Genomic DNA, 26,534 nt, shown 5'->3' with positions numbered 1-26,534 from the left:
CCGTGACTTTTCCTAAATAAGTCTATATGAAGCACTGTCAGTGTTAGAATCTTAAAATTACAAACACAACTGGAGTTATAACCAAATTTTAGGAGGGCATGTCATTTCTCTGAATGGTTTTTCTGCGTTGCATCTTCTTCTCCCACCAGTAGGACCTGCTCCACTCCTTCTTCCGGCAGTTAAAAGTGCCCAGCTGATAATCACCCTGATAATTGCCTCGAATCTGAACCTGAACTATGCCAAAACTAATTTCATACATATAACAACACATTAAATCAATTCAATAAAGTATAATGGGGGAGGAAAGGGGAGAATGGGGGAGTTGATGAGCGAGGGGACGCAAACAATGCATAATTATGAATTCACCAATTGTGAATAAAAACAGGGCGGGCCATTCTATTGTATTGATCCATTCTAATTATAATCTTTAAATGTTATGTACCCTATATCAGTCCACCAAACCAAAGCAGTCTTATCTGTCTACTCTGTCCTTCTTGGAGTAGGCTACACAGTGAGAGTGTGTGTAATTGTACATGCTGAATGGCTTTCAATATCTGGGAAAACATCCACATCAGGCAGCAGGTGAGCGAGTGTCAGAGAATGTGGTGATAAGGCTTGTGGAACCTTAAGTTGACAAGAGGAGAAATGTCACCATGGACAGTTTCTTCACTTTACTGTCATTGGCAAACAAGTTGCTTGCAAAGAAAACAAGTCTGGCCGGCACCATGATCAAAGTGAGTCGGGAGCTCCCTCCCGCTGCGCAAAATAAGGCACCTGCACAGCAGTTGTACTCCACAACGGTGTTGACGAATGACAAGAAGACAGGGACACAATAAAGATAGAACAAAATACTATTATGCACAACAACCAAACAAAGGTATGTCAAAGTGTGTCAAGCAAGTGAAAGTTATGAAGATTTATGTCAACTGTTAGGACAAGGGATAACAGCTAAATGAAATCCAACTGATGCCATTGCGTGAAGAAGCACACAAGCACAAGCTGACAATAATTGACTATTTTTGACTGCTGTCATATCGACACTTATATTAATTATAATGCCATTACTGCTTTTGTGCTGATTTTCACTATTTATCAAAGCCACTTTGCACTTGTAATGATGTTTAGGCTACGTGTGTTTTCATAATTTGACCGCACATGTTGACCATGCGTCTTAGTGGTTGGGATATATTTTTTTTTATGGTTATAAAAATAAGCTGTTACCATGTTCCAACACATATGCTTTCTGTTTCATAGTTGTAACTCTACGAATACAATTGATTGAACACTTGAATTTGTTATTGTTGTTGTTTTTACATACAGTGCATTCGGAAGGAAATCAGACCCCTTTACTTTTTCCACATTTTGTTACGTTACAGCCTATTTCTAAAATGGATTAAATTGTTTTTTCCCCCTCATTAATCTACACACAATACCCCATAATGACAAAGCAAAAATAGGTTTTTAGAAATGTTTGCAAATGTATTACAAATAAAAATTGAAATATGACATTTACAAAAGTATTCAGACGCTTTACTCAGTACTTTGTTGAAGCACCTTTGGCAGCAATTACAGCCTCAAGTCTTCTTGGGTATGACGCTACAAGCTTAGCACACCTGTATTTGGGGAGTTTCTCCCATTCTTCTCTACAGACACTCTCAAGCTCTGTCAGGTTGGATGGGGGGCGTCACTGCATAGCTATTTTCAGGTCTCTCCAGAGATGTTCGATCGGGTTCAAGTCTGGGCTCTGGCTGGGCCCCTCAAGGACATTCAGAGACTTGTCCTGAAGCCGCTCTTGCGTCGTCTTGGCTGTGTGCTTAGGGTTGTTGTCCTGTTGGAAGGTGAACCTTCGCCCCAGTCTGAGGTCCTGAGCACGCTGGAGTAGGTTTTCTTCAAGGATTGATCTATACTTTGCTCTGTTCATCTTTCCCTCGATCCTGACTAGTCTCCCAGTCCCTGCCGCTGAAAAACATTCCCACAGCATGATGCTGCCACCACCATGCTTCACCGTAGGGATGGTGCCAGGTTTTCTCCAGATGTGACACTTGGCATTCAGGCCAAAGAGTTAAATCTTGGTTTCATCAGACCAGAGAATTGTTTAGGTGCCTTTTGGCAAACTCCAAGCGGGCTGTCATGTACCTTTTACTGAGGAGTGGCTTCCATCTGGCCACTCTACCATAAAGGCCTGATTGGTGGAGTGCTGAAGAGATGGTTGTCCTTCTGGAAGGTTCTCCCATCTCCAGAGAGGAACTTTGGAGCTCTGTCAGAGTGATACTTGGTCACCTCGTTGACAAAGGCCCTTCTCCCCATTTTGCTCAGTTTGGGCGGCCAGCTCTAGGAAGAGTCTTGGTGGTTCCAAACTTCTTCCATTTAAGAATTATGGAGGCCATTGTGTTCTTGGGGACATTCAATGCTGTAGAAATCTTTTGGTACCGTTCCCCAGATCTGTGCCTCAACACAATCCTGTCTCGGAGCTCTACGGACAATTCCTTCGACCTCATGGCTCGGTTTTTGCTCTGCATGCACTGTCAACTGTGGGACCTTATACAGACAGGTGTGTGCCCTTCCAAATCATGTCCAATCAATTGAATTTACCACAGGTGGACTCTAATCAAGTTGTAGAAAGATCTCAAGGATGATCAATGGAAACAGGATGCACCTGAGCTCAATTTCGAGTGTCATAGCAAAGGGTCTGAATCCTTATCTAAAAACCTGTTTTTGCTTTGTCATTATGGGGTATTGTGTGTAGATTGCTGAGGAAAATGTTTTATTTAATCAATTTTAGAATAAGGCTGTAACGTAACAAAATGTGGAATAAGTCAAGGGGTCTGAATACTTTCCGAAGTCACTGTAGCCTACAGTAACATAAACTAATGAAAATGCTATTGTGTTATTTGAAATATAATTATTCAAATGTTATTCTAATGTTACCCAAGGCCTTCATAAACACAACCAAATGATTATTTTTGCGATAGCATATATGAAATGTATTAATTACACTGTTAAAATGTTGCAGTCAGAATGAATGCTCATTAGCTTGAAGGGCAGTCCGTCGAGGCCCAGCGGTTCTAGTGTTAAAATGGGAAATCCTCAATCTTCTGATTAAGGAGTATGTAAAGTCTGTAAAGACATAACTGTAACACAGGGACAAATTAAAACTCGAACAATGTCCCTGCAATGAATAGACAGATAAGAGAGTGGAATGAAAGAGATGAAATTAAGCGCTTCACTCCGCTTTTCATCACCCTCTTAATCTACTAATCTTTATACAACCAATGATGCTCTCTGTCACTGTGTCTCATACACCCTAATACAACCTAACCCTGGGAAGGATACAGCTCAACAGCTATATCAAAGTCTTAAGGAGGCATCAGTTAAGTGGTCAGTCAACTGTTTGGCATACTTCAAAACAAAGAAAGAGATAAAAACACTTTTACGATGCTGCTTTAAAGGGTACTTTTGAACAAGATACTGTGCAGTGTAGCGTAAAACCAATTTCCAAAAGATCAGCTGTCTCTAACCCTGGTGCCAACAATTAAAGTACCACAACACTTTAAACTCGCAGGCTCTGAGTATGCAGCTGATCACTAAGTTAGCATCAAATAGATGTGACAGCGATGCCATCTTCCTGAGACCCTTCTGAAATACTGCCATCCTGGACCTTTAAATGCCTTGGTTTTTATGGGTCAACAGTATTGACTGTGCTTTGTGGAGTGTACGTGTGCATGTGGCTGCATGTACATACATGTATCTGTGTTTCTGTGCATATGATTAAATATATGTGTACATGCAATCCATATGTATTCCACAAGAGGTTGGTGGCACCTTAATTGTGGAGGAAGGTCTTGTGGTAATGGCTGGAACAGAATAAATGGAATGGTATCAAATATATCAAACACATGGTTTCCATTATTATGAGCTGTTCTCCGCTCAGCAGCCTCCACTGATGTATACATACACGCCCATGCCATTTCCTCACCTGAAAGATGGCGATCCAGGCGTAGCAGATGTTATCAAAGTTGATGGCCCCTTTGAAGGGGTTGACGTGTCCAGCAGAGCAGTTACTATAGTACTGGTTCCAGTTGACACAGGTGGTGTTGTCTGTGCTGTTGTAGGAGTTCATGTCCATCTGGCACTGGAGACCTCCCTCGTCATACAGGATGGGCACAGAGGAACACAGACGCATGCCATTCTCCCTGGGCATGGAGCATATGAAGGGGTTCTCATCATCGTTCTCCGTGTGGTAGTAGTTGCCTAGTTCGACGGACAGAGGACTGAAGAGAGAGGAGAGAGAGCATTACAGTTAGTGTTCTAGTAGCATTAGGCATGGAGAATATGACGGGGGTTCTGGTCATGGTTCTCGGTATGGTTGTAGTTCCCCAGCGCCCCAGATAGAGGACTAGAGGGAAGAGAGGAGAGAGGGGATTATACCAAGGTTAGTGTAGCAGTTGTTGGAGTTCTACCATCTAGGGTTTTCATCACTGTTCCCTACGCAGTCTGTGCATGTGTACCGTATGTCCCTCGTCTGGGTGTGTGTGTTAACCACGGCTTAGCTCTAATGGTGCACATCTCCGTTAGAGGATAGATAATTGGTGCGTCTGTCAACACAGATTCTGCCTGGAGGCGATGTGACACGCTGGATCAGTGTGTGTGTGTGTATGTGAGTGTGTGTGTGTTTTGATGCATTAGCCACACAAGTAGCTTCAATTACTTACTGGGCCAAATCCTCCCTCTAGTACTGCTATGGCACTCCCAGTTATATATTTATATGCTAACACATATATATTTATTTAAGCTATTTAAGCTATTTCACACTTTAGGATGGAGTTATGCAACAGCTTCTGCTGGCGAGTCAATCTGTGTTGGAGGGGATTTAATCCTTGTATCCACCATGGAGTTTAATAATGTGCAGTTATGTGGCTAATGCATCGGCAAAACTGTGGTAATTAAAGATTAAAGATGTCTTTCCATTAAAGTTCCTCGCTGTTGCAGTCTGTTTTTATGGCTTTATCTACTATTATGAAATACAAAATTATGGAATGTAACATTTCATGAAATTCCAAGAAAACCTGAAATGTTTGGTCCAAATAGAATAGAATGAAACGTCTTCGCGAACCCATAATGTAGAAGGACATTCAGTTCCTTATGAGAAAATTTCATAAATCATAACTACCATAGTGGAAATGTCATATTACGTATTACGTATTACGTATTAATAATTACGTATTACGTATTAATAATTATGTATTACTTATAGAGCCCGCTGCTGTCTAAGTGTACGGGCAGTAATGGTCTCTCTCTAATCTCATTAGTTATCCTCTCATTCCCATTTATCACCTCTATATAATCATGGCTACTCATTTTATAATACAGGAGTGATGATGCTGCTCAGGCGATGGTGGCCAGTATGTTTGACAGTACTATATTTCAAGGTCAAATTTTCCCTACACTGTAAACCCCAAGGCATTTTTCTCTCAAATACTTCTAGTAAGTTGTACTCAAAGTCAATGAAAAGTCATTATTACTTAAAATGTTTTTGTGGTACTTACGTGACACTAAATGAGAAGTCACACACACTAAATTCTTTAAAGATATGATAACAAATTAACTTTTTCCCCAGCACGATTTTTTGGAATTGTTTTCAATATCTGTGTTTTTGCATGTACATTGAGTGATTAATTTATTAAAATATTATGCTACACAAAGATAAAAAAATAAAATCTAAACAAATTCAATCATAGAATTTTTTCACCCATTACTGAAATGGTTGTTCCAGTTTAAATGGCTTAGGTTGTCTCCTCCCATTGTGCTTAACCCTGGCAGTCATTATGAATGCAGGTTGTGGCTGAATACAAATTTAAACTGTTGGCTAGCCTAACGCTGGCTAGATTCCAATAGGAATTAGACATCACTTTGCAAGCTAGCATAATGTGATTTACAGTTAGGGTTGCAAAATTCTGGTAAATTTCCCAGGTTTTCAGAAATCCTGGTTGGAAGATTACTGAAAATGTTGGGAAAGTTTGTGGAATTTTGCAGCCCTACTTGCAGGCCTGATGTGGCCTGTAAACTATGAGTTTCAGGTCTATGTATAACACCATATGATATATGTAATGGTTTAATTATAATGATAATACTCACCTAGGAATTCACTTGAAGGCCACAGGACAGAAAATGAACGAATTCAACAACCATGTCTCTGTCACTAACAAATACAGTCATGGGTGGTAACTCTACAATTCAATCGAAGAGCCAAGGCACACTGCTAAATTATTGGAGGCGTGGCTTAGTGGGGGTGTTAAATTTAAGTATACCTTACTCCAAAAAACTGCATTTGTTTTACTCATGTGAAGGTAGTACTGTTCACTTCAGCTATTATAAGTTTCTTAACTGAATTTTTGTGAGGTAATCAGTTTCCTCAAAACGTTCTTGAAAATCAAGCGTTCCTCATCAACAGCCAGCACACAGCTTAAGTAACAGAGGCTTATTTACTGTAGAAAATAAACTCACCTCGTTTGCCTCAGACCTCATTAGCATCTAACCAAACCCATTCATTCTACCCTCTTCTTAACCCTAACCCCTCTGCCCCCACTGTCCTCACCACTCCTCTCCTCACCCAAAATCTCCTCACCCGCACCCTCCTCAGCCCTACCCCTTCCCCCCCCCCCCCCCCCCCACACACACATACACACACACACGCACGCACATACGCAGTGCTACTCACAGTGAGAAGTTCTCAGGCAGGAAGCAGCGGTTCCTCAGTAGCCCCGCCCACAGCTGCACACCCACGATGCCGAAGATGAAGAAGACGAAGAAACAGAGTAGCAGGACGTTCCCCAGCATGGGCAGGGTGTCCAGGAGGAGGGTCACCAGGATACGCATACCTAACACACACACACACACACACACACACACACACACACACACACGCTGTTTTTAATACCTTGTCAGACACATACGTATACAGATATCAACACGTGTCCGGTATCATACACATTCCCACACACACCAATACACATACATATCTTTATACACAAGGGAAATGGAATGGTTCAACTACAGTATACCACGAGGCCAGATGGTAGGTTGTAATAGTGACAATGCAGTATACCATTCCTGTCTCTTTGTGTCAGAGTGCACTGTGCACGCCTGAGGAGGAAACGTTAGTAACTGCAGTAGCTCCAGTAACTGCAGTAAAGCGCCTCAGTTTTACTACAATCTCTTCAGCCTTCTCCTCCTGCTCCTGCCCACACACTCCCCGGGGCCTATCTCTGTGACTGTGTGTGACTTCATCCTCTGTCCCTACTAACCAGACAGTGGTTAAATCAGGGTTATTAGCCATAGCCAATATCTCTGTTTCTTTGATGAGGCTGATTTGTCTGGGATCTGATTCCACTCCGCTTTGATTTGCTTGCTCCCACCTTTCTGTGTTATCTCTCTCTCTCTCTCTCTCTCTATCTCTCTCTCTCTCTCTCTCTCTCTCTCTCTCTCTCTCTCTCTCAATTCAATTCAATTCAAAGGGCTTTATTGGCATGGGAAACATATGTTTACATTGCCAAAGCAAGTGAAATAAACAATAAAAAAATGAACAGTAAACATTACACTCACAAAAGTTCCAAAAGAATAAAGACATTTGTCTATATACAGTGTTGTAACAATCTCTCTCTCTCTCTCTCTCTCTCTCTCTCTCTCTCTCTCTCTCTCTCTCTCTCTCTCTCTCTCTCTCTCTCTCTCTCTCTCTCTCTCTCTCTCTCTCTCTCTCTCTCTCTCTCTCTCTCTCTCTCTCTCTCTCTCTCTCTCTCTCTCCCTTCTCCCTCCCTCCCTCGCTCTCCCTTGGATATCCTCTCTAGCTAAGCTCGCAGCAGAAACAGGTGACTCAGACGTCAGTAATGAGAATCACTTTCCAATCAGGATTTCTCCGGGTAATTGGAGGAGCCGGGTTAATCCCCGTCTGCTCAATGACTACCACCACCACGCAAGAACCAGCGAGGAATTAGTCGATTTTGGAAAGAAAGAAACAGAGCGAGGGAGGAAGAAGAGCGAGAAAGAGAGAGAAAGTGGGAGAAGGAGAAAGAGAGAGGATGGAGAGTGGGAGAGATAGCGATAGAGAGACAGAGACAGAGAGAGGATGGAGAGTGGGAGAGATAGCGATAGAGAGACAGAGACAGAGAGAGGATGGAGAGTGGGAGAGATAGCGATAGAGAGACAGAGAGAGGATGGAGAGTGGGAGAGATAGCGATAGAGAGACAGAGACAGAGAGAGGAGGTGGCGACAAAGTGACACAGAGCAAAAGAGAAGGAGGAGAGAGAGCAAGAGAAATGTGCACATTTGAAAGGAAAGAGGGTAGGGAGCAAAATAGGGAGAGGAAGAGATAAGAGAGATAAGAAGCGAGGGATGGTATTATCAGAGGAGAGAGAATAGAAGTGAGCCACAATGAGAAGCAGGTCTGGGTAATTAACAGGCGTGTCGACATTTTGGGTTCACATCCAGCTGTATTGTGTCTCTCTTTCCAATCTCACAGTCATCAGCTTTTACAGCTACGCTGCCTGGCATGGAACAAAGACATAAATCCAAGCCTAACACAGTAGGTTGGTCATTCCAACAATTCGGTGCATTTTGAGAAGTGTAACTTGGTCCAAAAAACATTTTGATTTCACCTCATTTTAACATTCTGTCATAAAGAACACATGTTCAAGAGGTTAAATAAAATAAAATAAACTATAGCGTTGACCGTAACAGCGTTGGCGGTAAAAGGGTTGACGATTTCATCTTAAATAAACCATAAATCCCCTTGTGACAGGATGAATGGAAGCTTGTTGTGTGCAACAGGGAGTGGCAATTGAATGCAAGATTCACCCAAAACATGTAATTGTTCAAAGATTTCTAGCCTGTCTATCTATGGGTAACAGGGTTGACGTGTTATGCTCGACCCACTCAGTTTTCAACCACAAAACACCAGAAAATTGCCAAAAAGAGTAGAACCAGCTCACCTACTTTTACACTATGATTTGACTATCAGATGTTCAATGTTTCTTTTGAAAAATATACTTAAAAAGGAATAGTTTCACCACATTAAAACGAGGGTTGACCTTAAAATGAGGGACAGATGTAAATGAATCACTAATCACATGAAATAAATAATAATCTTCAGAAATGACTCACATTCGTAAAATAATGTTTTAAAAATATATATATTTTATACATTTTATATCAATTACAACATACACTGAACCAAAATATAAACGCAGCATGCAACAATTTCAAAGGTTCATATAAGGAAATCAGTCAATTGAAATCAATTAATTAGGCCGTAATCTATGGATTTCACATGACTGAAAATACAGATATGCATCTGTTGGTCACAGATACCCTTTAAAAAAGGTAGGGGGGTGCATCAGAAAACCTGTCAGTATCTGGTGTGACCAGGATTTTGGCGGGAACTGGAACACGCTGTTGTACACGTCGTTCCAGAGTATCCCAAACATGCTCAATGGGTGCCATGTTTGGTGAGAATGCAGGCCATGGAAGAACTGGGACATTTTCAGGTTCCAGGAATTGTGTACAGATTCTTGCGACATGTGGCCGTGCGTTATCAGGCTGAAACATGAGGTGGCGGCACCGGATGAATGGCACGACAATGGGCCTCAGGATCTCGTCACATTATCTCTGTGCATTCAAATTGCCATTGATAAAACGCAATTGTGTTCGTTGTCTGTAGCTTATGCCTGCCCATACCATAAACCCACCACCACCATGGGGAACTCTGTTCACAATGTTGACATCAGCAAAACTCTCGCTCACATGACGCCATACACACTGTCTGCCATCTGCCCGGTACAGTTGAAACAGGGATTCATCCGCGAAGCACACACTTCTCCAGCGTTCCAGTGGCCATCGAAGGTGAGCATTTGCCCACTGAAGTCGGTTACGACGCCGAACTGCAGTCAGGTCAAGACCCTGGTGAGGATGGTTTCTGACATTTGTGCAGAAATTATTTGGTTGTGCAAACCCACAGTTTTATCAGCTGTCCGGGTGGCTGGTCTCAGACGATCCCACAGGTGAAGTAGCTGGATGTGGAGGTCCTGGGCTGACGTTGTTACAACGTGGTCTGCGGTTGTGAGGCCGGTTGGATGTAGTGCCAAATTCTCTAAAAACTATGTTGGAGGCAGTTTATGGTAGAGAAATTAACATTCAATCATCTGGCAACAGCTCTGGTGGACATTCCTGCGCCAGCAAGCCAATTGCATGCTCCCTCAAAACTTGAGACATCTGTAGCATTGTGTTGTGTGACAAAACTGCACATTTTAGTGGCCTTTTACTGTCCCCAGCACAAGGTGCACCTGTGTAATGATCATGCTGTTTAATCAGCTTCTTGATGTGCCACACCTGTCAGGTGGATGGATTATCTTGGCAAAGGAGAAATGCTCACTAACGGGGATATAAACAAATTTGTGTACAAAATTTGAGAGAAATAAGCTTTTTGTGCATATGAAACATTTCTGGGATCTTTAATTTCAGCTCATGAAACATGGGACCAACACTTTACATGTTGCGATTATATTTTGGTTCAGTATATATTATGGAATGTATTTAAAATGTATATATAAATGTATATAAAATGTATATCACAATATATGTTAAATACATCGCAAAATGTAATTTATTTCAAAATACTTTCTGAAATACTGTACATTAAAGAATGGATTTTGGTAAATATATTTAAAAATGTATTTGGAAATGTTTTCTAAAATATATTACAACATGCATTTTAATTTTGTATTAAAATGTATTTTGTATAAAAAAATTGCCAAATCATATTGTTACGAAATAGTGTCTTAAAAATTAAACTTTAGTAAACTCTTTGGTATCACATGGACTTATGTCAGTCTCATTAAGACTGCATAACTGGCTGTGTACAAGCTTAACCTTTAATCACAGAACACAACATAACACTGGCATGATAATCCGTCTCATGGGACGCCAAAAAGCACTAAGACAAAGCCCCCAAGTCTTCTAATAGGCTGCCGCTGCTAGAATATATTTTGTCAAAAAGCATTTTTATTGTACTTGACGCATACCAAAAAAACAAACATACATTTAAATGCATTTAAATGACTACAAAAATTAATAAAAACATGATACATGTAGTGACTCCATGTCTTTCATGTGCATAGTCCCATGTAGCTCAGTTGATAGAGCATGGCGTTTGCAACGCCAGGGTTGTGGGTTCATTTCCCACGGGGGACCAGTATGAAAAAAAATGTATGCACTCTCTAACTGTAAGTCACTCTGGATAAGAGCGTCTGCTAAATGACTAAAATATGACAAATAAACAAACAAACTTGACGAGAGCATTGCAACCAACGTCCAACTGGCATAACTTAACGTGTACTGGGTCGATTCACGAAATGAGTGCCTTTGATATGTTAAGTAGAAATGATGCACCAATATTGCATTTTAAAAGCCTATTATATGAAATGAAGTGCTCTTTAATATAGACCACATGGAAAATTCAATAAATCTGATTTTCAATATGAATAAAGACTTGCTAAAGTGCCAAAATTCAGCAATTTGACATGTCCCTCTGTGCACCCTCTGTGACTTCTAGGAAGATTTTTAAACCACTAACCCCCAAAAATACATCATTGTAAAGCCCTGGTTAGTCTGTTGCTTTGACAAAGTTATTTCTGAAGATTATTACATATTTTAAGGTCAACCCTGTTACGTGAACTGAACTCTCATTTTAATATGGTTGAACTATTCCTTTTTAAATATTAATTTCAAAAGAAACATTGAACATCTAATAGTCAAATCATAGTGCAAAAGCAGGTGAGCTGGTAAATTTTTTGGGGGGCCATTTTCTGGTGTTTTGTGGTGAAAACCTGAGTGGGTCTAGCATAACACGTCAACCTTGTAAAATGTTAGAAATATATATATATATACAGTGGGGGAAAAAAGTATTTAGTCAGCCACCAATTGTGCAAGTTCTCCCACTTAAAAAGATGAGAGAGGCCTGTAATTTTCATCATAGGTACACGTCAGCTATGACAAACAAAATGAGAAAAAAAAATCCAGAAAATCACATTGAAGGATTTTTAATGAATTTATTTGCAAATTATGGTGGAAAATAAGTATTTGGTCATCTACAAACAAGCAAGATTTCTGGCTCTCACAGACCTGTAACTTCTTCTTTAAGAGGCTCCTCTGTCCTCCACTCGTTACCTGTATTAATGGCACCTGTTTGAACTTGTTATCAGTATAAAAGACACCTGTCCACAACCTCAAACAGTCACACTCCAAACTCCACTATGGCCAAGACCAAAGAGCTGTCAAAGGACACCAGAAACAAAATTGTAGACCTGCATCAGGCTGGGAAGACTGAATCTGCAATAGGTAAGCAGCTTGGTTTGAAGAAATCAACTGTGGGAGCAATTATTAGGAAATGGAAGACATACAAGACCACTGATAACCTCCCTCGATCTGGGGCTCCACGCAAGATCTCACCCCGTGGGGTCAAAATGATCACAAGAATGGTGGGCAAAAATCCCAGAACCACACAGGGGGACCTAGTGAATGACCTGCAGAGAGCTGGGACCAAAGTAACAAAGCCTACCATCAGTAACACACTACGCCGCCAGGGACTCAAATCCTGCAGTGCAAGACGTGTCCCCCTGCTTAAGCCAGTACATGTCCAGGCCCGTCTGAAGTTTGCTAGAGTGCATTTGGATGATCCAGAAGAGGATTGGGAGAATGTCAGATGAAACCAAAATATAACTTTTTGGTAAAAACTCAACTCGTCGTGTTTGGAAGACAAAGAATGCTGAGTTGCATCCAAAGAACACCATACCTACTGTGAAGCATGGGGGTGGAAACATCATGCTTTGGGGCTGTTTTTCTGCAAAGGGACCAGGACGACTGATCCGTGTAAAGGAAAGAATGAATGGGGCCATGTATCGTGAGATTTTGAGTGAAAACCTCCTTCCATCAGCAAGGGCATTGAAGATGAAACGTGGCTGGGTCTTTCAGCAAGACAATGATCCCAAACACACCGCCCGGGCAACGAAGGAGTGGCTTCGTAAGAAGCATTTCAAGGTCCTGGAGTGGCCTAGCCAGTCTCCTGATCTCAACCCCATAGAAAATCTTTGGAGGGAGTTGAAAGTCTGTGTTGCCCAGCGACAGCCCCAAAACATCACTGCTCTAGAGGAGATCTGCATGGAGGAATGGGCCAAAATAGCAGCAACAGTGTGTGAAAACCTTGTGAAGACTTACAGAAAACGTTTGACCTGTGTCATTGCCAACAAAGGGTATATAACAAAGTATTGAGAAACGTTTGTTATTGACCAAATACCTATTTTCCACCATAATTTGCAAATAAATTCATAAAAAATCCTACAATGTGATTTTCTGGATTTTTTTTTCTCATTTTGTCTGTCATAGTTGACGTGTACCTATGATGAAAATTACAGGCCTCTCTCATCTTTTTAAGTGGGAGAACTTGCACAATTGGTGGCTGACTAAATACTTTTTTTCCCCACTGTATATATATTTTTTTTTAAACAACTGGAGAACACCAATTGTTTAGCTATTTGATTTGGAATTTTAAGATATAAGAAAGATCAGTAAACTTTAAAAAAAGAAAATGCCTTTATCCCCATATTTTAGGCACTACACTATCTCCATACAGTAAATACAGTACTTCCATTCATTTTTTAAACAGGTACCAGGGACCTTCAGACGAGTCTTGTGAGGCTTGTGGGCTTCCTAGAGCAAACCGGAGAACACCATCGTGTTTGTGAGAGTCAGCTTTCCACAGGTCATATTTTCAGGATGTCTCATTGTCTGACAAACACCGCTCTAGCACTGCCCCCTTTCACCGCAGATACGGAAGGGTGATATCGGCGGATGTGGTGGATTGAGACGCAGCCCATGCAAAACAGATATCTGTAGGCCAAGGGTTAAATAAAGTGTGCTTTATCAATTTACCTGATTTTCTTACCGTTACTTTGGACAAAATCAAGACATAAATATTCTTGTAATACTTTTTGTATAAAAAATCTTAAATTACAGCTCAATTTTAGCTAATTCTGAATTTGCGATTAATCACAATTAATCACAGCAAATCCTGCGATTAACTCGATTAAATGTTTTAATCGTTGACTGCGCTAATAATTGTATACACTTATTGGGTGCATTATGTATACATTATTCTAGTCTGTACCTATACTAAGGTATATAAAATCCAGTATGTATGTTGTGTATTTTGTTAGTGCGTGCGTACATTATCCTCTTCAGATAATCACCATGAACTCTCCAGGAAACAGCATTCAGCAGGATTCAGCTTGTTGGTGTTCAACACTCCCTGATGAGGGACACTTTCTGCACATTACAGCACTTTCTCGTTCTCTCTCTCCGTCTTTAGCTCAATTTCTCTTTCTCTCTCTGGTCATTAATGAGTAAAACAGCAATGCAAAGCAATGCAATGTAACACACACACACACACATACATTAACGAGTCAACTCCATATCAGCGCAGGGACCTTATCCTGCAGTATGCTGAGCTATGGGAGAATTATGCTTAGCTCTGCCTGTCACAGAGTTTAGGATTACTGTCTTCTAGTTGCATTAAACATAGAGGCTCACTCCAATACAAGACATGGGCTTAGTCCCAATAGTGTCACCTCACTTCCCTTTACTTGAAAATGAAGGGCTTTATAGGAAACTGTGCCCTAACCTTCGGAACAAAATGGCTACTGTGGCCAAATGAGTTTCTCTGGTGTGTTGTTATGCTAATAACATAGCTTGGTGTTGAGCCAACATGGATCATAGGGGATCCCCAGGTTATTAAATCGATGCATGAAACCAAATTTGTAATTGGAAATTCTGAATAATGGAACAAGATGGCATTTCAACAAGATCTCACGGTTTGTTTGACATGGTTTGACTTCAATATTCAACATTTGTCCAGGGGAGATAAACATACAATTTCAACGGTTAAGTTTAGGCATTCATTCTGAATGGTTAAGGTAAGGGTTAAGGTTTAGGATAAGGTTACAACAGAAATAACTTAATGGTTAAGTTTAGGCATTAATTCCGAACGGTTAAGGTAAGGGTTAAGATTTGGGATAGGGGAAAAAAACAAAAATACTGCCTAGCACTGGGACTGAACATGCAACCCTCGGAACCAGAGCTCCGGGATAGGTTTACAACAGAAACAATTTGACGGTTAAGTTTAGAAATTCATTTCCAAATGGTTCAGGTAAGGGTTAAGGTTTGGGATAGGGTTACAACAGAAACAACTTAAACAGGTGCCTAGCACTGGGATTGAACACGCAACACTTGGAGCTGGAGCTCGCACCTTACACCCATCTGCCATCCCCATCCACTGCACCCTAGCAAGCCTACTTGATGGTAATAGCGCTCACCGTTGCCCCCTAGTGGCCAGTTTTGAAGGCATTTCCCAAAGTCCTGTGGACCTGGCGAACGTTGAATATCGCCTTGGATCTCAAGTGACCTGGCTGGGCATATATCCTGCAAATAATTGATTAATTCCTTTGAGGTATCTCTTTTTCCCTTCCCTTTCTCTCACACACACAAACAAACACCTCTCCCCCTCCCGACAACCACACACAAACACTCTCCCTCTCTCCACAACCTAAACATATTCCATCTGATTTACATTTCGTCTTGTATAATAACCGTCTCTCTCCTCCTTTGTCTTTGTGTGCTTTCCAGTTCTGCACTGGGCGGCCATTTCATTTCAACATGGCTCCCAGGTAAATGCCTTCAGGCACATCAAATCTCTCCTTTCCTCTCGGCTGAGGCCAGCCCTGGCACTGGCAGCACTGTGTGTCTACCTAACTCTATACTGATGGAGTTTCACAAGAGGGAGTTGGAAAACACCTGCGTCCTAATCCATAGGCAATAGCCCTTGACAAAGGGTCTAAGCCCAACGTGCTGGCTAGTGTTGTTTTGATGAGGGAGGAAATAAAGGGGCTAAGATGGGTGTACAGCAGAGCTAGCATTAATTAACATACAGTAACTGAATCTCCCTAAGGTAAAACTAGTGTATTGCTTTGTAGAGTCTAAATACTTTATGAGATTGTTACATGAAATGCTACATTGGCAGAACATACTGTAATATGACATTATTATACAATGTTTCCTGAAGGTTCTAATAAGGTTATGACCCAACATCACTATCATAAAGTTCCATAAACATTCAAAATGATCATCCTACTTCAAAATGTGATACTTTTCCAGCTCAATTGAAAGTCAAAAAATGACTTGTTCATGCTGTATTGTATTCCAGAGATGCAAAGGCCCCTGGGATAGCTTGTGTCCTCTGGGTCCTCCGAGCTGTCTCCAGACTCCACACTCAGACAATATAAGCATTTGGAAGCCAAGAAGTGACTACGCCCTTTCTAAAGCTCCAATGACCTACACTATCTCCAATACCTCCTTATATAGGCGAACACAGGAAGTACCAACTAAAACCCATTGGCCTCCACTATCTCCTCAATACGCCTTATATGGGTTCAGGAAATACTAGCGGCTAGGACATCCTCAGAACATGTTTACTGTAATTATGTTTATCTAATGCTGAGTAAACAACAAACAGGAAGGAACAACCAGCAGACGAAAGGAGAGGTAGGTCAACGCTTTGGGCTTATCACTAGTGAAGTACAAAACAGTGTGAACCTCAACGCAGCTCAAACATGAGGCCTAACAAGGCATGGAGAACACAATGAAATGCTCTTGCTAATGCCAAGTCGATAACAATGTGAGTGTGTGGGGGGTTAGGGGTGTATGTGTGTGTGTGTGTGTGCTGTGTAAGTGTAAGTGTGCACATGCCCTGTGTGTGTGTGTACATATTACCATGTGCGCTGGTGTGTGTGTGTGTGTGTGTGTGTGTGTGTGTGTGTGTGTGTGTGTGTGTGTGTGTGTGTGTGTGTGTGTATGCGCGAGCAAGCATCTTGTTAATGCCAATTCGATAACACTGTGGGGAAAGGGCATAGCTTAACAATGATTGTCGCTGATAGGCCTATTCCAGAGCAGATCTCATTACAAAGACGAGGAAGGGAGCAGTGGAGCAATGGCCTGTATGTGTCTGTGATAATCACTTTTAATCGCTTATGTTGCAGCGCATGTCTATCAATCATGGTACTCTCTTTTGGATGGTGCTTACAGTGAGGGAAAAAAGGATTTGATCCCCTGCTGATTTTGTACGTTTGCCCACTGACAAAGAAATGATCAGTCTATAATTTCAATGGTAGGTTTATTTGAACAGTGAGAGACAGAATAACAACAAATAAATCCAGAAAAACGCATGTCAAAAATGTTATAAATTGATTTGCATTTTAATGAGGGAAATAAGTATTTGACCCCCTCTCAATCAGAAAGATTTCTGGCTCCCAGGTGTATTTTATACAGGTAACGAGCTGAGATTAGGAGCACACTCTTAAAGGGAGTGCTCCTAATCTCAGCTTGTTACCTGTATAAAAGACACCTGTCCACAGAAGCAATCAATCAATCAGATTCCAAACTCTCCACCATGGCCAAGACCAAAGAGCTCTCCAAGGATGTCAGGGACAAGATTGTAGACCTACACAAGGCTGGAAAGGGCTACAAGACCATCGCCAAGCAGCTTGGTGAGAAGGTGACAACAGTTGGTGCGATTATTCGCAAATGGAAGAAATACAAAAGAACTGTCAATCTCCCTCGGCCTGGGGCTCCATGCAAGATCTCACCTTGTGGAGTTGCAATGATCATGAGAATGGTGAGGAATCAGCCCAGAACTACACGGGAGGATCTTGTCAATGATCTCAAGGCAGCTGGGACCATAGTCACCAAGAAAACAATTGGTAACACACTACGCCGTGAAGGACTGAAATCCTGCAGCGCCCGCAAGGGCCCCCTGCTCAAGAAAGCACATATACAGGCATGTCTGAAGTTTGCCAATGAACATCTGAATGATTCAGAGGAGAACTGGGTGAAAGTGTTGTGGTCAGATGAGACCAAAATGGAGCTCTTTGGCATCAACTCAACTCGCCGTGTTTGGAGGAGGAGGAATGCTGCCTATGACCCCAAGAACACCATCCCCACCGTCAAACACGGCGGTGGAAACATTATGCTTTGGGGGTGTTTTTCTGCTAAGGGGACAGGACAACTTCACTGCATCAAAGGAACGATGGACGGGGCCATGTACTGTCAAACCTTGGGTGAGAACCTCCTTCCCTCAGCCAGGGCATTGAAAATGGGTCGTGGATGGGTATTCCAGCATGACAATGACCCAAAACACACGGCCAAGGCAACAAAGGAGTGGCTCAAGAAGAAGCACATTAAGGTCCTGGAGTGGTCTAGCCAGTCTCCAGACCTTAATCTCATAGAAAATCTGTGGAGAGAGCTGAAGGTTTGAGATGCCAAACGTCAGCCTCGAAACCTTAATGACTTGGAGAAGATCTGCAAAGAGGAGTCGGACAAAATCCCTCCTGAGATGTGTGCAAACCTGGTGGCCAACTACAAGAAACATCTGACATCTGTGATTGCCAACAAGGGTTTTGCCACCAAGTACTAAGTCATGTTTTGCAGAGGGGTCAAATACTTATTTCCCTCATTAAAACACAAATCAATTTATAACATTTTTGACATGCGTTTTTCTGGATTTTTTTGTTGTTATTCTGTCTCTCACTGTTCAGATAAACCTACCATTAAAATTATAGACTGATCATTTCTTTGTCAGTGGGCAAACGTACAAAATCAGCAGGGGATCAAATACTTTTTTCCCTCACTGTATGTGATTTAGTTTCTCTATAGGGAGAAGCTAGTTTATGGTCATGTTCTTCATCGTTTATGCTGTTCTCTCTTTCCCTCCCTCCCTCCCTCCTCTCACTCCCCTCTCGATCACTCTCTCCCTTTCATCCTCTCTCGCTTTATTTTGACATTCACTCAGTATACCCCAATTACCACCAGAGTTCCAGAAAAAATGACCTTTCAATCACACACCCCCACACAGGCACACACACACACACACACACACACACACACCAACAGCACGTCACCTGTTACCTGACACCATAAGTGAACTCTAAAGCCTGACTGGACAGGTATCTAATCAACCTCTAACTGACCTCAACACACTTCCCCTCATTACCTGCAGGGGCACTGCGGAGAGAGAATGACATGGACTCACTCAGGAATTAAATGTCATGGGGGACATTGCTAGGTTTGTGTGTGTGTGTGTATGTGTGTACATGCGTCCTCAGGTACCACTGCAGCCAATGACAGCCCTCTAACTACCCCCTGGTGTGAGTACAGGACGTGAGTGTAATAGCCAATCAGAAGGCGATGTGGGAGCCTTCATTGGTGTCAGCGGTGGGATCTCGTCTAAGGGTGAGGGAATGTATCTCTAATCTCTCTGACAGGCCTGCCATGTTCCACCATCAATCACACTACCGTAACTGGACATGAGAGTGTTCATTAGGACCTGGGAGCAGGGTGTGGGTCTGGGGTGTGTGTGTGTGTGTGTGTGTGTGTGTGTGTGTGTGTGTGTGTGTGTGTGTGTGTGTGTGTGTGTGTGTGTGTGTGTGTGTGTGTGTGTGTGTGTGTGTGTGTTTGTGTGTGTGTGTGTGTGTGTGTGTGTGTGTGTGTGTGTGTGTGTGTGTGTGTGTGTGTGTGTGTGTGTGTGTGTGTATGAATGTGTATGTATGTGTGTGTGTGTGTATGTCTGTGCTGTCTCTGTCTCTGTCTGCTCAGAAGACTGTACAGGAATGTACGTGTGTGAGTGCATGCGCGCGTGTGTGTGTGCGTGCGTACGTGCATGCCTCATGTACAGCAGTCCAGTCTTCTGAGCAGACAGACAGCCATTTTCTCCTAGCAACCAATTCCATGAGCAAAGGTACTTAAGAAGAGCTCCTCCTTAAATTGCTATTTTTTGTTAAATTATTTTATTATATGTGAACAGTTTAGTTATTTTAGTGCATTGCTGTGTTCTGCACATCTATAGGAATTGAAAAATACTTTTGTTTTGTGGAAATATTTTGGAGAGATTTTAAGAGATTGATCGACTTGGTTCTTGCAAGGCTCCTCTTCTGAATCATCAGGCAACACAAGGAAGGAATGGGATTGGGGGACTATAAACCCAACAAGGAGAAAAAGAAAAATTAGGACCTAGATAAACAAACATGAAACTGACAGAGGGAGAAAGAGGACGGATTTCTAAGGGGTTTCTGGAGGATAGTTCAGGCCTTGATAGTGAAACAAGCATTCAGACGAAGTAACAAACAAGCAAAAGAGCACTTGGAAAGAAGGTGGGAACATCCTGAACATTGAGAGAGTATCTTAATTTATGTGTAATGTCTTGTTTCATAAAAAAAAGTGCATTGTTTAAAAATTGCATTTATCTATAGGTGCATTATTTAATTATTTTGAGTCTAAGAAGTTGGGGGGGGGGGGGGGGGGTGCTAAGCTGACATATGGAATTGTGTTAAGATGGTCATACTATGGATAATTTAGCTATTTGATTTTGAATTTTAGGACCCCTTTAAGTATCAAAAAAATATACAGTATATAAAACAATTATTTGATAAAATATTGATTTTGACCTTTACTACTAAAGTCCATAGAAACACGTTGAATAACACATTCATAAATGGCAGAAGGGACAGTCCAAAAATAAATCATAAGACAAGGTTTTGAAGTGTCTGTCCTAAATCTAGGAGATTTTTTTTTTTTACTCAGGAAATATATATATATATATACATAACCAGTCAAAAGTTTGGACACACCTACTCATTCAAGGGTTTTTCTTTATTTTTACTATTTTCTACAAAATAGTGAAGACATCAAAACTATGAAATAACACATATGGAATCATGTAGTAACCAAAAAAACAAAAAAGTGTTAAACAAATCAAAATATATTTTATATTTGAGATTCTTCAAAGTAGCCACCCTTTCCTTTGATGACAGCTTTGCACACTCTTGGCATTCTCTCAACCAGCTTCATGAGGTAGTCACTTGGAATGCATTTCAAGTTAATTTGTGGAATTTCTTTCCTTCTTAATGCTTTTGAGCCAATCAGTTGTGTTGTGACAAGGTAGGGGGGGGGGGGGTATACAGAAGATAGCTCTATTTGGTAAAAGACCAAGTCCATATTATGGCAAGAACAGCTCAAATAAGACAAAGAGAAATGACAGTCCATCATTACATTAAGACATTAAGGTCCATCAATACGGAACATTTCAAGAACTTTGAAAGTTTCTTCAAGTGCAGTCGAAAAACCATCAAGCGCTATGATGAAACTGGCTCTCATGAGGACTGCCACAGGAAAGGAAGACCCAGAGTTACCTCTGTTGCAGAGGATAAGTTCATTAAAGTTACCAGTCTCAGAAATTGCAGCCCAAATAAATAATTCAGTTCGAGTAACAGACACATCTCAACATCAACTGTTCAGAGGAGATTGCGTGAATCAGGCCTTCATGGTCGAATTGCTGCAAAGAAACCACTACTAAAGGACACCAATAAGAAGAAGAGACTTGCTTGGGCCAAGAAACACGAGCAATGGACATTAGACCGGTGGATATCTGTCCTTTGGTCAGATGAGTCCAAATTTGAGATTTTTGGTTCCAACCACCCTGTCTTTGTGAAAATGTAGAAAATAGTAAACATTAAGAAAAACCCTTGAATGAGTAGGTGTGTCCAAACGTTTGACCTACTCATTCAAGGGTTTTACTTAATTTTTTACTATTTTCTACATTGTAGAATAATAGTGAAGACATCAAAACTATGAAATAACACATATGGAATCGTGTAGTAACCAAAATAAGTGTTAAACAAATCAAAATATATTTTAGATTTTAGATTCTTCAAAGTAGCCACCTGTTGCCTTGATGACAGCTTTGCACATTCTTGGCATTCTCACAACCAGCTTCATTTTAATTCTTTTCCAACAGTCTTGAAGGAGTTCCCACACATGCTGAGCACATGTTGGCTGCTTGTCCTTCACTCTGCGGTCCAACTCATCCCAAACCATCTCAATTGGGTTGAGGTCGGGTGATTGTGGAGACCAGGTCATCTGTTGGAGCACTCCATCACTCTCCTTGGTCAAATAGCCCTTACACAGCCTGGAGGTGTGTTTTGGGTCATTGTCCTGTTGAAAAACAAAGTCCCACTAAGCGCAAACCAAATGGGATGGCGTTTCTCTGCAGAATGCTGTGGTAGCCATGCTGGTTCAGTGTGCCTTGAATTTTAAATAAATCACTGACAGTGTCACCAGCAAATCACCCCCACACCATCACACCTCTTCCCCCATGCTTCACGTTGGGAACCACACATGTGGAGATCATCCGTTCACCTACTCTGCATCTCACAAAGACACGGCGGTTGGAACCAAAAATCTCAAATTTGGACTCCAGACCAAAGGACAAATTTCCACCGGTCTAATGTCCATTGCTCGTGTTTCTTGGCCCAAGCAGGTCTCTTCTTCTTATTGGTGTCCTTTAGTAGTGGTTTCTTTGCAGCAATTCGACCTGTGACTTGAACTCTGTGAAGCATTTATTTAGGCTGCAATTTCTGAGGCTGGTAACACTAATGAACTTACCCTCTTTAGCAGAGGTAACTCCTTCCTGTGGTGGTCCTCATGAGAGTCAGTTTCATCAAAGGGCATGATGGTTTTTGCGACTGCACTTGAAGAAACTTGAAAAATTATTGAAATGTTCCGTATTGACTGACCTTCATGTCTTAAAATAATGATGGACTGTCGTTTCTCTTTGCTTATTTGAGCTGTTCTTGCCATAATATGGACTTGGTCTAGTACCAAATAGAGCTATCTTCTGTATACATTTACATTTACATTTTAGTCATTTAGCAGACGCTCTTATCCAGAGCGACTTACAGGAGCAATTAGGGTTAAGTGATACCACCCCTACCTTGTCACAACACAACTGATTGGCTCAAACGCATTAAGAAGGAAATACATTTCACAAATAAACTTTTAAGAAGGCACACCTGTTAATTGAAATACATTCCAGGTGACTACCTCATGACGCTAGTTGCGAGAATGCCAAGAGTGTGCAAAGCTGCCATCAAGGCAAAGGGTGGCTATTTGAAGAATCTCAAATATAACATATATTTTGATTTGTTTAACACTTTTTTGGTTACTACATGATTCCATATGTGTTATTTCTTAGTTTTGATTTCTTCACTATTATTCTACAATGTAAAAAATAGTGAAAATAAAGAAAAACTCTTGAATGAGTAGGTGTGTCCAAACTTGTGACTGGTAGTGTATACAGTGAGGGAAAAAAGTATTTGATCCCCTGCTGATTTTGTACGTTTGCCCACTGACAAAGGAATGATCAGTCTATAATTTTAATGGTAGGTTTATTTGAACAGTGAGAGACAGAATAACGACAAAAAAATCCAGAAAAATGCATGTAAAAAATGTTCTAAATTGATTTGCATTTTAATGAGGGAAATAAGTATTTGACCCCTCTGCAAAACATGACTTAGTACTTGGTGGCAAAACCCTTGTTGGCAATCACAGAGTAAGACAGAACAAACCGTTCAGATGCTACAGAAGTTTACGTGAGAATACTGATTTTCGGTACGTCTCATGGTCCGCTATAGCTCTGCCACCTTTCACCACAGATGCGGAAGTGTGACACGTGGTCCTCTGTAGCTCAGCTGGTAGAGCACGGCGCTTGTAACGCCAAGGTATTGGGTTCGATCCCCGGGACCACCCATACACAAAAATGTATGCACGCATGACTGTAAGTCGCTTTGGATAAAAGCGTCTGCTAAATGGCATATTATTATTATTATTATTATGTGGATTGAGACACATCCAATGCAAAAAAACAGATATCTCTAGCTTAAATTGACACATTTTAATGGGGATTTTTTTTGTACCAGGGCGTCAATCGACTCTAGGGATTTAAATGAGTAAGTGCTTTCTTCAAGAGGTGATGCACATCATTCTAGATAGTTTAAAGAGCTCACCATGGAGATGCATTCTCTAAGCATTGTTTCAGCGACCTTGCCAACACATATCCTGAAAATCTTACAGGTGAGTCAGGAAAAAAGTTGCTAAGAGGATCCCCAGAGACTCTGAGGGCAGACTTCATACTAATAGCAAACATGGAAATAAAAGGAGACCTTCTGTTCTACACGGATGAACCTAATGCTTGGCACACAGCTCTCAAAAATGTCAGACAGCAAAACAATGAGGCAACTGTACATTGATTCCACCCCCAAATGTAACATTAATATTTATAATAACGGCACTGTGATGGTTCAAGGTTCGGAGGCCAGTCTGGATCAATTTGTCCACTACTTCGACCAAATAAAACCTCTTGCTGCTGAACTTAAAACCTCTCCACTGTCACTACCTACAACAGCCTCTGTGCCCCAGTATGTAGTCCCCAGTGTCCCGCTCCCTCCCTCGCCTGCAGCAGACACAGCCCTGAGAATGCCTCTCTCACATGTGACACCTGCAGTAACACAGCATCTTATAGAGGAGGAGATCAGCCTGGTGCGTCAGCCGGCCCATCACAGCACAGCTTAACCAGACTCGGCGCATCACAGCACAACTCAACCAGACCCGGCCCATCACAGCACAGCACAATCAAACCCGGGCCATCACAGCACAGCTCTACCAGATCCGGCCCGCCTCAGCACAGCACAACCAGACCCGGCCCATCACAACACAGCTCTACTAGACCCGGCCCGCCTCAGCACAGCTTTACCAGACCCACCTTAAATCAGCCCAGCGCTACACAGCACCGACCACTACCCTAGGATCTGGCAAAACACTGTCGAGGGTAGTGCACCACATGATGCAGCCCACACCATGTATCAGCCCTCATATGCTGAGAATTTGAAGCGTCGCCAGCCACACTGCCCTCCACACCACCCTCCTCAATTCCCCCCTAAACCCTCCCTACTCCCATCCCCAGGACAGGCCTGGGACACTCTTGCCCTCCATGTTAGCCTCAACCCTGCAACAGGAGCCACACCAAGACCTCCTGCGCACACCCAGAATGGAGCAATGCTCTTCCCTCTTCCAGGGACAAAAATGGACACAATTGACATTTGGGTACAGGACTAATGTCCTGACATTCTGCTTCTCTCAGAAACATGGTTAATTGGTTCTATCTCTGATAAAGTACATTGAAGTAAATTATTATAATGTATTTAGATGTGACAGGTTACAGAAAGGGGCAGGAGTGGCCATATATGTAAAATCTAATTTCATGGAGTCCCAATCTTTAAATATTTCTGTTCCCAAGAAAGTTGAGCTCTTGGTTGTAGATGTGTCCATAAACCAGAATAAACATTTATTTGTTGCTGGGATTTACCGCCCCCCTGTGGCCATGGCGAATGCTAATAGTGCTATATCTGAGTGTTAAACTGTCGTCAGAGTTGCTCATTTTAGGGGATTTGAATCTGGATTGGCTCTCCCCGGCCTCAAATCAATTTAAGAGTATATGAATTGGTTTTAATCTGACTTAATTGATCTCAAAACCTACACGGCTAAATGTGAAAAACCCTGTTCACTCTTAATTGATTGATTTAATTCTTACTAATAACCACCATAAATTATTTTTGCATATGATCTCAGTGATCATTGTCCCATAGTATGTAGTATGTATTAGAGATACGAAACAGCAAAATACTAATCCTTGTTTAATTAAAAAGATAAATTTTTTAAAGTTTTCTGCTCAAGGGTTTTTACATGACATGTTCTACTCTGATTTAGCCACTGTCTCCTGTATTCCTGACCATGAGTTGGCTCTAGAAAATGTATGCTCTATATTGATTCCTCTGGCCTCTTTTAATCAATTCAGAGTCAAAGATAGATGGAACCCTTTGTTTTCCTTCTGAGTTATCTGAGCTCATTCAGATGAGAAATCAGGCCTGGACCAAAGCAAGGAAAACTGACTCTGTAGTGGACTGGCAATCTTTAAGACAATTGAGAAACTGATGTATTATCTCGATTAAGAAAGCTAAATCAAGCTACTTTTTAAGCTCTATCTCTGACTGCTGGTGATCCTTCTAAATTTTGGAAATTAGTAAACACACAGAAGCGTACAAATTCCTCTTCTAAGCAAGTTCTGTCTTACTCTGGCAGCATAACTGAAAATAATGGGATAAGTGATGCTTTTATTCATTATTTTATCTCGGCAGGCTTTTTATTTGAGACAAATGATGGTGTAGTTCACCCTGGTTAGTCAATCTACTGCTCTTCCCTCTTCCAGCCTCTAGCTGACTCGACGGTTAACCTGTCAACTTCTAGTGAATCTTTGTTTTCATTTCAACAATTTACTATCTATGATGTGGTAGATGCCTTGCTTGAGATATATGTAAAAACAAATCCACTGGAGCTGATATGCTTGATCCATTTTTGCTGCAGCTCTCTGCCCCCCTGACTGCTGACTAATTAATCCATATTTTTTACCTGACAATTATATCTGGTACTATTCCCAAGGTTTGGAAGGCGGCCCATGTACTTCCCCTTCACAAAGGTGGTGACCCTTGTGACCT

The 26,534-nt window shown here is 41.6% G+C and overlaps 1 protein-coding gene across 1 annotated transcript in view; it reads right to left on the bottom strand.

The window, feature by feature from the left end:
* The window catches only part of cacna1g (calcium channel, voltage-dependent, T type, alpha 1G subunit), a gene marked incomplete at both ends in the record, with an annotated part of 252,992 nt that overhangs the window by 108,889 nt on the left and 117,569 nt on the right, over positions 1-26,534 (bottom strand). Inside the window, 2 exon segments of the mRNA XM_084141330.1 lie at positions 3,977-4,271; positions 6,719-6,878. Of these exon segments, the coding sequence (XP_083997456.1) occupies positions 3,977-4,271; positions 6,719-6,878 (455 nt within the window).

The sequence above is a fragment of the Coregonus lavaretus genome (genome assembly GCF_964263955.1).
Source record: "Coregonus lavaretus genome assembly, chromosome: 25".
NCBI classification, from domain to species: Eukaryota; Metazoa; Chordata; class Actinopteri; order Salmoniformes; family Salmonidae; genus Coregonus; species Coregonus lavaretus.
Note: the sequence above shows the minus strand (reverse complement) of the source record. Positions and strands in the feature narration are given on the sequence as shown.